This window comes from Protomyctophum bolini (genome assembly GCF_963924005.1).
Source record: "Protomyctophum bolini genome assembly, chromosome: 19".
Classification (NCBI taxonomy): Eukaryota; Metazoa; Chordata; class Actinopteri; order Myctophiformes; family Myctophidae; genus Protomyctophum; species Protomyctophum bolini.
In genome coordinates this window covers 14,473,640-14,488,741 of record NC_137880.1, presented here as the reverse complement: position 1 = coordinate 14,488,741, position 15,102 = coordinate 14,473,640, and the positions used below count along the sequence as shown (strand labels likewise).

At 41.9% G+C, this 15,102-nt stretch overlaps 2 protein-coding genes across 3 annotated transcripts in view; both read left to right on the top strand.

Annotated features, from left to right (window-relative positions):
- The first annotated feature begins 2,019 nt into the window (after nt 1-2,019).
- dtl (denticleless E3 ubiquitin protein ligase homolog) lies at nt 2,020-11,839 on the top strand. 2 transcript variants are annotated; one of them, XM_080791122.1, is made up of 15 exons: nt 2,020-2,205; nt 3,374-3,499; nt 3,716-3,808; nt 4,251-4,312; nt 4,874-4,994; nt 5,226-5,291; nt 6,241-6,359; nt 6,450-6,523; nt 6,812-6,915; nt 7,358-7,462; nt 8,440-8,552; nt 8,849-8,938; nt 9,567-9,696; nt 9,889-10,661; nt 11,279-11,839. In XM_080791122.1, exons 1-15 carry the CDS (start codon nt 2,154-2,156, stop codon nt 11,342-11,344), a joined length of 2,094 nt encoding a protein of 697 aa, XP_080647248.1. In that variant the 5' UTR covers nt 2,020-2,153; the 3' UTR covers nt 11,345-11,839. The 2 variants fall into 2 exon arrangements, with proteins under 2 accessions (XP_080647248.1, XP_080647247.1); XM_080791121.1 differs by having other exon boundaries at nt 3,371-3,499.
- A 1,237-nt stretch (nt 11,840-13,076) lies between these two features.
- Nucleotides 13,077-15,102, top strand: part of ppp2r5a (protein phosphatase 2, regulatory subunit B', alpha isoform) — a 69,837-nt gene continuing 67,811 nt past the window's right edge. The window contains exon 1 of the mRNA XM_080791265.1: nt 13,077-14,050. Coding sequence (XP_080647391.1) covers nt 13,903-14,050 — 148 coding nt within the window. The 5' untranslated portion in view covers nt 13,077-13,902. The remainder of the gene's footprint in view (nt 14,051-15,102) is intronic.

The following is a 15,102-nucleotide window of genomic DNA, read 5'->3' as shown; positions in this document are numbered from 1 at the left end:
ATTCTCCATTTTGTACATGTGGATGTTATTTGTGAGTTGCTGGCAGACTAGGGGACCTTGGATATTCATCGTAGACTACACCAGAATCGCCTGCTTATTCAAACAAAGCATGTATAATGTTCCACCTGATGGAGGGGAAAGGAACTGGTGGGATTCCTACACAGGATCTCCTCACTGGTCGATAAAAACACCTTGAAGACCCTAACAGGAGCCCTCGTATACAAGGTTTCTTCAACTATGCATGCACCTCTTGGTACCACAGCACCTCAAAGGCCCTTAAAACAAGGCTCCAGACTTCCCAAAACAAACTGGTCAGGCTTCTACTTGGCCTCTCTCCCCGAACCCCTGCCCACTTTGACAGGCTGGAATGGCTTAGGGTTGACGGCAGAGTACAGCATCTTGCAATGGGTGTGGTCCACAAGATTCGATGCACTACCAAGATACCCATGTACCTGTCTAGATACTTCCTTAATGTTAACGAAGTCCACACAACACCAGAGGGAGCTCAACAAACCATATGCAACCCAGATTCAGCACTAACAAGGGACTAAATTAATTTCGCTCCTATGCCATCAAAATGTGTAACGCCCTACCAACAGTCATTAAGACTTGCAAATCCCTTGACTCCTTCAAAACCGCTCTCAAAGGGCACCTACGGACGTCTGCAATTCGAAACCCCCGTAAAATCTGAATCCCTTCACCCTCAAGGACTTTTAATCATCAAACATTCAGTTTATAAAATATACCCTCATTGACTGAGTAGCTGCAGATCAGTGATAGGTTCTTCGAATGATATTCTTAAAGCCTGTCTCTGCCAAAGCTTTAAAAACAACTGAAAAAGCTGAAACAGATGCCTGGTCCAGACCGGTTCAGGTGAGGCCAGATGCTCGATAAAGATACCGGTACATCATTGCAAAGGCTTTGGAATTAATGGCATTTCATGCCATCCCCACATGACTGTTGTTTGTTGTTTATAGAGCTCACGCAAACAACCTGCGATCTGAGTCTGACTGCCAGATTTCATGTGCTGCTGAGACAGTGGTCTGACTGGGCTTTGTCTGTCTGGACAAATACTATTTTAGTGTCTGCTAATCTACGGTACCGTTGGGCCGATCGTTGTTCACATCGACCTGTTACAGCAATCCAGTCATGTTTGCTCATGTTAACTTTTCCCATTGGACTTAAAGCTACTCAAATCAGGCCCACACAATCTAAGAAATAATGGGTAATATTGTCCAGTGTCTCAACTCTGAAATACAAATGTAGCCTTTTGAAGTTTTGAGTTACAAAATTACTTTACTGACAGTGAAGGAAGGTTTATGAATTTAAGAGTCATTATTACGTTTCATTCAGTCATTTATGTAATTTTAAAAGCAAAGTTGAGTCTTTGTTATGACAACTTGTCCGCCTGCCATGCCATGTTTATGACAGTTGTTATGGCCTGGCAGGCCTGCCCTGCCCTGATGTCAGTAAAGTGTTACTATCGTCATAGCCTGTATCAGGAATCAACCATCATTTTGTGATGCAGTAACTAGAAACAACCACCAGGCGTCCTCATTCATCCAGTAGAGCAGAGGATTTCACATGTAAAATAATATTTCCAAGTTCCAACTGATCTCCAAATCTGGTGGTTGTGTGTCTCCCCTCTCCCTCAAGCAAAAGCATACCGGTCTATGTTGAACAAATAACAAAAACTAACCAATAACTAATAATCACGAGTCACGACTAGTCACGACTGTGATCAAGCCGGGGTTTATAGAGTTTTTTCTGTTCTTGTTTTTCAACCATAGACTGTAAAAAATAGTTTTCAACACAATACCGCCGAAGCCGGAAGGGAATTAGACCAATCGCTCTCCTTGTCTCGTACGTAGCAGACGTAGTCGCCGCATTGGCCACTGGGGTCCGTACGTCCGACGTCACTATGCTTGGAACCAATTGCTGAGCCCGACGCAAGTTTCGCGGGGGGATTCGATCCGTCGGTGTTCGCGGGAAAGAAAGAGAGGACTAGGGCTCGCGGCGCGCATACGTGTAGACACTAGACTATAGATTCAAGAGAAACCCAGGCTGATCTAGGACTAGGAGGAGAAATATACATTCGCCGTAAATAAAACATTCTCACTGTACTGCAGATCATCTGCTGTCTCAGAGCAGAGATGTTGTTTAGGTCCATCGTTGACAGAGGAATCGGTAGACGGAAGCTCAACGGTGAGAAAAGCATCACTTTTTTGTATCACTCAACTCTATTTATTTTTTATTCGGGCTGCCGAAAACATAGCTGATCTGCAAGCTCACTAGGGTGTTGATGCGACTCCTTGTGAGCTCGTAGATCCGCTATTTTTGTTTGTGCAAATCTGCAAAGATGTGGAACTAAACTGGCAATCATTTTGGAAAGATTGGGCATTTTCGAATAATATAATGAATGACTCAGAATGATCATTAGATCCCCGGTCAATAACGTCTATGTGCTATGTGGCCCTAGCCGCTAGCCCCATATGTGCCCTCTCTCTGCGCTCGGGAGTCGGGAACATACTGGCATTACTGGGGCTAATGTGGCCCGAGTGAATGTGGACGTCCATAGCCGCATGCTAACGTTATCGTGCACTGCTTTGCTGTTAATCGGTTTCGGGTTTTGATACTGTTTTGTTCACCCATGCCTAAGCCTAACCAAACGCATCATGACATGTCTTAGTGCTTATTTAATGCATACTTTAACCCGCGTCCATTACGTGGACTAGCTCTGGTCCATAGCATTAGGAGTTCTCCAGCTGGCGAGTTCTCCGCTATGGACCAGATCCTGCTGCTGTAACGTTAGCCCTACCTAGAATGGCTAACATTCGGATACATTGCATGCAGGCCTAGTCTGTTTTATGCATCAAGATAACTGTAGCTACATTCAACTTGAATGTACAGTTATTATGGTATGGAACATGCTATTCTAGGGCTGGTGTAACGTTATCTCTTGATTTGTTAGCGAGACGGTGGGGGAAGAAGTATTTTAACTTTTGTTGAAATATTTGTTGAAAATGACTACCACAATGCCTACAAGTTCTGCTTGTTGGAGTTGGTTTAAAGGTGGATCTGAGTTTAATACTTTGTGTTGCTGGGTACTATAGATTCTATCATCAATAACAGTTTATCACTTATTGTATGTTTTATGAATCTTCAAACTAAATTTAAGTAAAAGTACCACAAACTGTACTTTAAAGTACAGTACTTGTACTTGATTAAATATAGCAGACTTAGTTAGATCTCATTCTCGACTAAGGGGTCTATCCTTCTAATAAAGATTACCGTTCCCCCAGTGAGGAATCCATATGAATTGTTGGACTTAGTTGGTTGGTTGTTGTAATCTTTTACTCTTGTGTTCCAGCAGATCAGTGTCCCAGGTACCCTCTCACCTCTCTGCTAGAAGGCTTCCAGTGTGCCCGACACGATGAGTACATCTCCCATGGAAAGTACGGTGTTGCTGTACCCCCGTTTGGACTAGAGTTCTCCTCGGGTAAATTAACCACTATGTGCCTCATTTCATCTTCAGAGACCACCGTCATTTTTAACTCTGGGATTGTACAAATGGACCTTACACTCAATAGAAATTGATTTGTAATAGCCTACAATCATGAAACGGTTCGATTTACACTATCGGAGCTAAATGAACAAGAATTGTATAATGTTTCATCTACTGACCCTGTCTTGCTCTATCTACCTATGTCTTTAGTAAAGGGCATGCAGAATGTCCTTGCCGTGGCCAATGAGGAAGGTATCGTTCGTCTGTACAACACAGAAAACCGGACGAACCAAATTTTGAAAGGTATGATAGATAGATAGAGTTTTTATTAAAGTGTCCTACATCATAAGATGCCCAGCCCGCACGAGCTTACAAGACACTCACTCAAAATTATACATATACACAAATAGACAGTTACTCATGGATACATCGTTCTCCAACGTAACTGCCATGCCTTCTCTATGAATTTTCCAAAAACAAAAACTTCATTACTGAACAACCAATTTAACATAAAACACTCAGACATCCAAAACAGATCTTCAAATAAAACGTTTCTTAAATCATGGTATAGTGGACAATAGAAAACAAAATGAAACTCATCCTCTACATTAACTCCCAGGTAACAAAGAGCACATAGACACTGGTATGTATAATATTGCCTGGATTTGTTGTCACTGATTGAGTACATTTCATCAATAAATTAATCCAAGTGTCTAATGAGGATTATGTGTACTTGTCCACACAGAATGGATGGCCCACGAGAATGCCGTGTTTGATATAGCCTGGGTTCCTGGAGATGCTCGTTTGGTACGGAAAATATAAATACAAAATTCTATTAGACTTAATTTACTGATAGTCCTGTGATAAATTCAGTCATCATAGCAGCACCACTATAAGGGTGAAACAAAGCAAAACAGAAATGGTAACGCTATACACTATTAACAAAAAGGGTAACGGTATTATATAAAAGATGACTTAAGATATGACTGGTCAGGTGTGCACTGTGCATAGTGTGTTGTCCACCAATGGGTGGACAAGGAGCCGAAGGTAACATTTGCATTCAATACACATACATCATATAAATACAATTTAGGGAATGACCTAGTCACCTGCACAAGGCCTAGCGAAAGGCGTCTGTCAGAGTAAAAGGCCATATAATGTTTATACAACATGTTATGTACCGGGTATCAACAGTAATAATTATATACAGTTATGTATGTACTGGGTATCAATAGCATATTGATACAGCTGTGAAGTTAAATACATACTGTACATAGGTACTGTATGTTCCCCAGCCTATCACCAGGAAGGTGACAACATTGACTAATATACTGTTAAAAGATGGCACTCATGGATCATCTTCCTCAGGTGACTGCGTCAGGTGACCAGATGGCCAAAATGTGGGACCTGAAGTCTGGAGAACTTCTGGGCACATTCAAGGGACACCAGTGTAGTGTCAAGTCTGTGGCCTTCACCAAGGAGGAGAAAGGTACCATTCATATATTTTGTTCTCTACTTTTTCCCCTCTTCAATCTACAACCTTACAACGTGTCACGAGTAGATTGGCTAACTTTGGCACAAAAAGGGAGGGGACCCTGCGATTCATGTGGAGTTGGCTTAAGAGACAAGCAGGCACCAAATCCCTTATTGATGACATTGCACCATTGTCAATCTTAATTATTCCAATTCATGACTGTTTTATGTTTGTCCACTTCAACAGCTGTGTTCTGTACCGGAGGAAGAGATGGAAATATTATGGTCTGGGACACCAGGTGCAGCAAAAAAGGTATGCTGAGATTGATTGAAAATAGGATTTTGGCGTGCCCTGGGCACCAAAAAAGGGTCCAAATTTTGAATGTTGATAAAGTAAATTAAATCTATAACCTTTTGTATAGTTGTATATAATGCAATTATGATGTGGATGTTACAGCACACTTTAACTCATGGCTCTTTGCATTGACTAAAGGTAATAATTTTGCTTATTTATTAGTAGTAAATTAGTTAATTATAATTAATCACAATCGCATTTTAGGACTTAGTCATACAAACGTTTTCAGTCGTGAGATATTTTTTGTTGCTTTAATCCGTTTGTCTGAGAACCACTGATTCAACCATACCTGTTTGATTGTATCTGACATCCTATATGGCAAAAAGGTCAAACTTTACTTATGCTTTAAGTAGCATGTGACATGTCAAACTAGGGGGTTTTCATGATTCTGAATCCATTCCAAGCATTGGTTTTGCACAAAAAACAGCCATTGCAATCATCACAAATGTAATGAGGTCAGCACATTTTGGGGAATTTAATTTGGGCATATTTGGGCAAGTGGCTGTAGCTGGTTTTAGCCAACGTGTTTTTTGTGCAAAACTAATGCTTGAAATTGATTCAGAATCATGAAAAACCCCCAGTTCGACATGTCACATAAAGCATAATGAAAAATGTACATACCATTATGCAGTATACCTTATGGTATGGTATGGTCACACATATACCCCTATTATAAAATATTGCTCAATGCCGACAGCCGGTCAGCTAGTGGATTCATGAATGTATACATATATATAATATATATTATATAGCCTAATATTTTAGGCTAATAATAAAAGGACTATATACCAAATTTCCCACTTTAAACAAAAGAAGCCTGTCGGCTGCCGGACTATTTATAAATAACTGCTTGATTCATGTTGATTTGTAAAAATGAGTAACAAGTGAAATGCTGTTTCCCTGTCAGATGGTTTCTACAGACAGGTAAAACAGATCAGCGGTGCTCACAATACATACGACAAAATCACACCGAAGAAACAAACCAAGAAGAGGCGGCCTTTCGTCCATGGTATCGCGCCATCTGTGGTGAGTTCACTCAACCGCTGAGCTGTAGGGCTGATGAATGACTAGGATTAGTATGCTGTTTACAGATGTGCTGCTGTATGTTCCTCACAGGACTCCCAACAGAGTGTCACAGTGGTTCTGTTTCGTGATGAACACACCCTCATCTCGGCTGGAGCTGTTGATGGGTGAGTACGGCTGTCATCATCAGTTGTTATACTGTAAAAACATGGAGAGGGTAATGCGCATGCATAAAGTGAGTGGCAAAACAAGTAGCAAAGTGAGTTTAACGTTGTTTAATGTGATCAGACTTTTCTGTTTGGGCTGTCGAGGCCAGAAAGTAGTTTTTTGCCACTCTGTAGGCGTTCCCGCATAACGACCAGGTATGATGATGATGTCTCACGGAATCGTATCTAAATAAAGGAGAGCATAATCTTGCTTTGTAATTGTGTGAATTTGTTTTCCATCTTAACCAGCATAATCAAGGTTTGGGATCTAAGGAAGAACTACACTGTACATCATTATGATCCTGTACCCATGCAGACGTACCCCTACCCTGGTTCTAGCAAACGGAAACTAGGTTGGTTGGTATTTATTTTCTTAAGGCAAGGCTTTTGTTATTGTTTAAGGGGTGTAAGCTATACTGTAGTAATCATGTTTGAATCATCATTGTTCAGTAACAAGGTTTTCACTTTTCACCATGGGCGCGTTCGGAAATAGCGCACTGTGCAATGCAAACTAATAGGCGAGTGCGAACTGGAACACTATTGAAGCTGATGAATAATATTTGAGTGCTTCTCTCTCCTGACTAGTATCCCAAACTGAAAATCTGAAAATATATTTTCTGTTTACCAAAGAGCTGGAGAGACGGGGAGATCCTGTTACTGAACACAACCACTCTACAATGACACATTCTGGAATTTTGGAACCTTTGGAACCTTTTCTTTGAATAAACCTAGCACTTACGCCCCTTGTGAAAATTCCAAGAGTCTGAGCTAATGACTAGATTATGTCTTTTACAGGTTATTCTGGGCTTGTTCTGGACTCGACGGGGTCCAACCTGCTGTCCAACTGTACCGATGATAACATCTATATGTTCAATGTCGCTGGATTAAAAACCACTCCAGGTAAGCAAGATTCATTTGAAATGTTTAACTAACTTGCATATCATGATGGCTCTATTTTTCAGACAGAGCAAGCTATTTTCTATTCATGTTTCCTATGTAATTCATTGTTTATCACTAGATGGCACTGCAGATAAATGTTGTATCAAATAGAGAGGTGAAGTGAATGAAAGGATATATTTCCACAGAAAAGAGAATACCTTTGGTATTGAGCAAGTCAGTGTTGAGAACAGATTGGTTTGCAATTTGTTCATTTATCAACACAATTACAGAATAAATGGTCATGGAGAGAGAGAAAGAGAGAGAGAGAAATCATTTAGCTGCATCTTACTGTACGCAAAGCCAAGAGGGCCATTTTTAAACACTCTTACACCTGACCTCACAATAGACTGTCTGCTCTGAGCATCATTCATTTCTCTAGATAATGGCTTCCTTGACTGCATATGAAAAGTGTCACATGATGAATTTGCCTAGACAACATTGTCAGATACATAGTGGCCTTTGCTCTGAGGTTGAGAGTCAAGACTTCTGAGGTTGTCGCAGTTTTCCAGGTTTATGCAGCAGGGCCGTCTTGTGTTTCCAGAGATCTTGTAACCAAGAAGCGACTAAGAAGTCGCTTTCACACTTTTTATACCTTTTTAAATAATAATCTACACATTTTGAATTGCTTCTGATGCTGAAACCTTGCCCAAATTTCAAGTCATGTTTATTATGTCAGACCTAGATGACTGATGATGTCACAGGCTGGTCACATGATGTCCATATTCAGATCAATATTGGAGGCACACTGTTTCCATGATTCAATGTATTTTTTACAGAGCAGGGTCAGGTGGACTTTGTCTCTCAGGCTAGATATATTGTTAGATCACTTCCATGATGTCAGCCAGCAATATGGTGTCCCTGTACTACCGCCATTTGTGTCTCAGTTTGCACTGCACTCATCTCTCAGAACGTAACGTTTGTTTTCTTTCCACCAACAGTGTCCGTCTTCAGTGGCCACCAGAACGCCTCGTTTTATGTCAAGTCCACCATTAGTCCAGACGACCAGTTCTTAGCGAGTGGCTCAAGTGACCAGCACACATACATCTGGAAGGTTTGTCCCCTTGACCGCTATAACCCTGAAGTCTGTCAAGCCAACTCTTCCACAATCTTCGAATGCTACATAGTCTGTGTGTGGCTATGGCTTGTAAAGGTCACAAATGGGAAGCTGTCAAGCATTTGTGCAAGCCAACTGTCTTGAGAGACACCAACAATGTCTTAAAATGTTTAAATGGCACAAATAACCGATCAACAAGCAATTCAATCTGCTGTTTTCGCTATTTGTTGTATGTAGATAGGATTTAAGTGGTTAAATTGCATCACCATAATAACATCTTATTAACTTTGCAGATTTCAGAGCCTGAACGACCTCCTGTGTTGCTCAAGGGTCACAGCCAGGAAGTGACGTCTATTGCATGGTGTCCAACAGACTTCAGCAAGGTGAAATGACATACCGTCTTGTAATCTTATTGTTTGCAAATATTTACAAGGTTTCAGCTAAAGTTATAGCCTTAAATTTATTTTAATTAATAAAACTTTATTTTAACCAAATCTGAATGGTAAAATACGTAAATGCAATATAATTAGTACATCTGTGTACTAGTGGTTGGATGCGTGGTCTCTCTACTCAGCGCACCGGATTGGACACTAGACAGACTGCCATCTTTATTGTGGTTTGGACATCATTACAATGACCTCGACATTGGGAGAGAGAGATTACAAACATAATACTTATGGATTGTTGTACAGTTCTACACCATGAAGGTGACATTCTGTTCTTAGTCCTTAGTGACTAAAGCATAGGTTATACTCCATCGTACGCTGGTGTCACGTGCCGAAAGTAGCTGAACTAAGCTCACAAAGCATTGCGGATGCGACATGTTGTGGACTTGTAGGTTGGCCATTTATGACTTGTAGGTTGGCTCTTTATGATGAGTATAAATGTGGCTTAAGCTTTATTTGACACATAATGGTTTGTGCCTTTCCACTCCTTTTGAAAGTGAAATGTTTTAAAATACCAGGAAGATTGATTTTAGGCCCTGTATAATGTCCACTATTTTGTTGGCAGTTGGTTTCCTGTTCTGATGACAACACGGTGCGGATCTGGAGGTTGGATCGGGGAATGGACGGTGCCAGGTCATCCCTAGGAGAGGCCAATCTTGTCGGGTGGGCGTGTCCTGGAGTTCCCTTAATTTCAAGTAAGTAGACAACTCGTGGCAGATTGTTGCCAAACTAACACTGAGCCAAACCACCATTTACACATACATTAATTAATTAATACAAAGCATATCTATATAATATAGCTATATCTAGATATAGATGGTATGGATATACAGTACAATAGGGCTGTTTAAAATATTTACAAATGTCTGTCTCATGGTGTCTTTAAGAGACTTCAAGGCAAACTGAGAACACGCCAGCCAAGAGCACACGGACAGAGAGTGCTGGAGCCCTGGCATCACCACAGCCAGCCCTGGCATCACCACAGCCAGCCCTGGCATCACCACAGCCAGCCCTGGCATCACCACAGCCAGCACTGGCATCACCACAGCCAGCACTGGCATCACCACAGCCAGCAGCCTGTGCCCCCAGCGTGGCCGCCATGCCACTGTCCTCCAGCACCACATCACCCGTCCATGCTCACGGTGGGAAAGCAAACACTAGCCATCACCAGAGGACTCCGTCTTCGATCAAACGCTGGTTCACCCCCACCACTCCCGAGTCCTCCGCTGAGCCGGCCAGCCCACTGCTGCGGGAGATGCTGAGCCCGGTGAGGATCTCCCCTCCCTCCGAGCGTCGGGTCAAGCGCAGGCTCGAGACCGGCGGCGGGGCCACGGTGAGCTGCGATGGAGCCGAGCGGTGCGATTGTGTCGCGCTACTCGATCCCCCGGCCAAGAGAAGTCGCCCACTCGTGGACGTGTGCTGCCCGGCCCAGGACCAGCACCACGACGTGGACTCTGCAGAGATGGATGACTCCAGGCAATCACCTTCCAGACAAGGCGGCAAGGAGAACTGTTCCCCTGGTGCAGTGGACTGGTTGTCAGTGTTGGGGCAAAGACTGAGGAAGGGCCAGGGAAGTCCCAGATCCTCCAGAGGTGCCAGCACCTCCAGAAGTCCCTGTGTCTCCAAGAAACAAGAGGGCAGCAGGATGCCATCTTCACCAGTAAGCACACACAAGACTGACAAAACAAAACATGTATTTAATCTGTCTTCTTTGTTTTGTTTGTTTATATGTCGATCGTTTTGAATGCCAATTGCAGGGAAGAGGGCTTGGATTGACTAGATACCGGAATTGGAATGGTGATATTGCATTGTTGTCCTTTCCTGGTTTTAACTACATAATAGCAAAGATAGCTGATCAACAAGCTCAGACAATGTGTCATGTGACACCTTTTTGGTCATTTAAGAGTTTCTTTATGTTCAAGGGTTAAAGTGGTTAAAGGTTGCATGATTACAGTAAAGTTTATGTGCTAAACAAGGTCAAATTGATAATGTTACAATATTATCACAATATTGATGTGGTATTTGGTGAAAAAATATTTTATATGTCCATTGCACCCAGCCCTAGCAGGGAATTAATTGGTTGTCTTGTCGACACTGTGGCTCTGACCCCGCACAATAAATACATGTCTGGCCTTGGCTTGAGCGAGAAGAACGCTCTGTAATTTTCAGATAGGTTGATCCCTATCATGGCTAAAAATCCACATGTAAAGAGTGTCTTCTTTAGCATCTAGAAGTTTAAGAACAGGCAACTTACCAGTCTCTCCTCTTGTATTTCAGACAATCCGCTCACCACAGTCCATGAAGAAAATATCCTCCTATTTCCACAGAACAACTCTGGAGTGATCTTCTGTATGGACCAGCCTAGCATTTCTGTCCTTCACATACTGTATATATATATATTGATGTTTGTTTTTATTGAGTATTTTATTGTATATTTTCATTTTATGGCAAGGCACCCTTAGACTGGGCATAACATGGGGTCTATATAGACATGCCTATATTCTGGGCATGTCATAATGGTATATACAAATATTTGCTGATTTACAAGCACACAAATGTATTTTCGTTAAAGGGATTTGGTCGATAGAAAAAAGGGAGGGGACCAAGTAAAGTACAGACCCCAGGGTGACCCCGGTCAGTAAAGTATATTGATTTAAGATTGCTGATCTGTTTTTCAAATTACATGACCTTAATGAAACTGAGCTTCACAGTTGAGGAAATGTGGAAATTGCCTACTTCAGTTTCCTCATAGCAAGAAGCTGCAATTTTTGTTTTGTTTTTTGTTCGATGTTTCAACAGTTCCCCAAACATGGCTCCTGTTTAATCAACAAAAAAGATTAGTTCAAATATGTACAAAATAAACCAATGGTTTTACCTGTTTATATGTCTATTAAATTCAGAATAGATGATTTAAAGCTTGTGTTTCTAATGTTTTTGTGAATACAGACGAAATGAAGTACATCTCCAACTTTTTACCAGTCTGATGTTTTTTAGTTCATGTGTCTGACTCTGGTCCCGTCTTATTGGTATTTCTATTGGTGGAAAAGTTTCAGGTACTCTGGTTTCCTGTTGTTGATTGGCCAGTAGAAATGTCAGTCGGTGTATGGCGTCATCCCTTAGACTAGACTCTAGTCTGCTATTTGATCTTTGTGGATGACGCATACTCTAGTCACTAGAGTATGCGTCATCCACAAAGATCAAATAGCAGTGTTCAACTACACTGGCCAATGTGCCATCAGTTCAGAACTTCCGTTCAGAAGATCCATTCTGCAGCGGATACGGAACCTGTCTGTACGGTAAATGTGCACATTTTCCGGGTACAGTCATTGAGGGGTAGTGGGTACTCTAGATCCGTAGACCGGATCTGAGCACTGACCAATGATTCATCAAGCAGTTTTATGTTTTAGCATTTCATTTATTTCTGAAATGAGTTTGCTTTATTTCTGTGTAACCGTATTTTAATGTGCGTGTAAACTGAATGAGACATGGAATAAACATGTCAAGGTTGGGTCAGTGACGTCACGTCACAAACGATCTGGAGTGGTCAGTAGTGGGACGTCACTTGTCTAAAGTAACCGCTCACTTGATGTTTAAAACGTCACTGTAGGCCTACTTAGATGTTTCGATATTTTAAATCCCCCCCCTGTGTGTGTGTGTGTGTGTGTGTGTGTGTGTGTGTGTGTATAATTACAATTTATTATGACACTATTATGGACCCTCTTGTAAACAAGTGTAATGCTTAATTGGGTCGTCCACTCACAGTTAACAGTCTTTGTATTGAGTTTGTGCTTGAAATGTACTGTAATTCTGCAAACTGTTAATAAATATTTCAATAAAAAAACACAACTCAACTTTGTTAATTGAATATGATTTAATATGATAATATAAGTAATATAAGTTCCACTACTATGTTTGTTTGTTTATTCAACTTTCAGCATGATCACAGTCTCACAGGTTTAAAAAGATACGTGCCATTAAAAACGTCCCGTCGCTTAGTTGTGACGTTGCTGTCGCAGCCTTGGTACGTTCCGCCTAATGAGACTCCGTTGAAAGTTCACACATCGTCAGAGAGGAGGAGGAGGAGGACAGTTGTTCACAACCTCCAACAACCAACACGGATTAAAAGCAGCTCCCTGTGTGCAAAGAGACACCTCCGCCGCTCCCCTCCGCGCAACGCAACCCGACCCGCCACAGTTATGTCATAATAAGAACAACAGCAAGAAGAAGAAGACGACGCTTTCTTGGAACAACTTTGACTTCTTTTTTTGTATGAATTACATCGCGTCAAACTGACAGCTGTCGTCGTCGGCGGCGGCTAACATTAACGGAAGCTAACTTTAGCTAGCTAGTTGCGTTAGCTCCCATACATCCAGGCTGGGTTTAGGGGGGTGGTGGGTGACGAGGGGGTTCTAACGAAGAAAGCTCGGTTCTGGTGAAGTGTATGTGTGGCCTGACTTGATGTGACATGCCTTTAATAGGTTCTGCAACAGGTTGTAGATTGTGTTCCAACCCAGGGAAGAGTTTAGTCGTCCCCTCGGTCACACAGCAGCAGGGGGTCTTGTTTTTGATGTAGTCCAGTCTGGTAAATGTCTTGAAGTTCTGTTTCTTTTACATTTTATTCTTTGATCTGGTGGACTATACGGGTCCGGAACCAACACCACCTACTGTCCGATGGAACGGGTCTGTCACTGCCGACCATGTTGGATCACACATCATAGGATCTAGAACTTCACCAGGAGAGGAGACCCATCTTGTTGTTTCTCCGTGTCCTTTTATTTTTATTTACTGGTGCACATGGAAGAAGAACACGCGTGGGAAACTTTGATTTGACTAAGGGATTTATCCCAGGGGTGTTTTTTTTCTTCTCTCGTTTCTTAAATTGTATCGGTTCATGCATCAAAATGTCGGCTATCTCTGCATCCGAGAAAGTGGACGGATTTACGAGGAAATCGATGAGGAAGGCCCAGAAACAGAAGAAGTCTCAAGGGTCTTCCCAGTTCCGAACCCAGAGCGCCCTGGTCGAGTTGGCCCCGTTGCCTCCACTAAAAGGTAAATGGACCCCAATGTTCACCCTGAGATCTCTGATCTAATGACTTATTGGAATTGGCACCCATTTTATACAAGTCTTCTTATTATATACCTACACTGTAAAAGTCTGAAAAGTGTTCAAATGGAACCAGATGTACTCGCAGCACCCATTCCATGTATGCAATATACTAGGTTAAATCAACACTGGGAATATTTTTCATGCGTACGTCGGTACGTGCTGCAAAGTACCTCAGCTTGCAGGCAGCAGTCACGACAATAGCTTTGAAAAAAAAAATGCAACTTGTTGCTCATTTATTACACAATTAAATGCTCACATGAAACCAGTTTTGAAGTGATTGAATGCAACTGGCTACGCATCAAGTTGTTGTTCTACACCCAAACACAACTCAAACTGTTGTTGTGGTTGAAGCTTCCAGAAGGCCTGCCCTGACTGACTGACTGACGCGTGCAGGATGTGCTTTAGCCAGATGTGTGGGTTTGATAATGTGACTTACTGACTGGAAGATGCTTGGCTTCCTGTGAGTAAATTCATGTGCTGATATAAGGCTTGTGCTGTTCAAAGTGTGACATGTGAGGAATGTGTATTGTGCACTGACAGCAGTCAGTGTCTCATGACATGAGACACTTTTACCACCCAGAGAAACCTTTTCTTTCTGAACACCTTTTGTGTTTTTCGTCTCTTGAGAGCTGCACACAGCCATCAAGGGCAACTCAAAGACAGTTTGGAGGAACAGAGAGCTGTCTTCTATTTGTTGATCCCAGATCTTTCCAAACCACGAGGATTAAAGTTAAGCCTCTTTTTGTTGTGGTGCACTATTCCTGACTGACTACTACTGTGTATTAATGAGTGTCACAACAATGCCACACTAAAGAATAATGAAAACGAGAACTAGTCTGGGCAAAGTGATTGGCTTACCATCGTGGTATTAAAGGGTTCATTGTGAGGTTACTAAACAGATATTTAATATTGTATTGATCAAATGTTACTTTTATTTAGTGGATAAAGGCTGTCAATACTGAGTGTAGTACATATAATTCTTCGAACTCTTAGG

Coding starts and splice junctions, on each gene's coding strand:
- dtl (XM_080791121.1), top strand. CDS start 2,154: ATGTTGTTTAGGTCCATCGTTGACAGAGGAATCGGTAGACGGAAGCTC. Junction 5,292..6,240: donor CACCAGGTGCAGCAAAAAAG/GTATGCTGAGAT, acceptor TTTCCCTGTCAG/ATGGTTTCTACAGACAGGTA. Junction 9,697..9,888: donor TGGAGTTCCCTTAATTTCAA/GTAAGTAGACAA, acceptor GGTGTCTTTAAG/AGACTTCAAGGCAAACTGAG.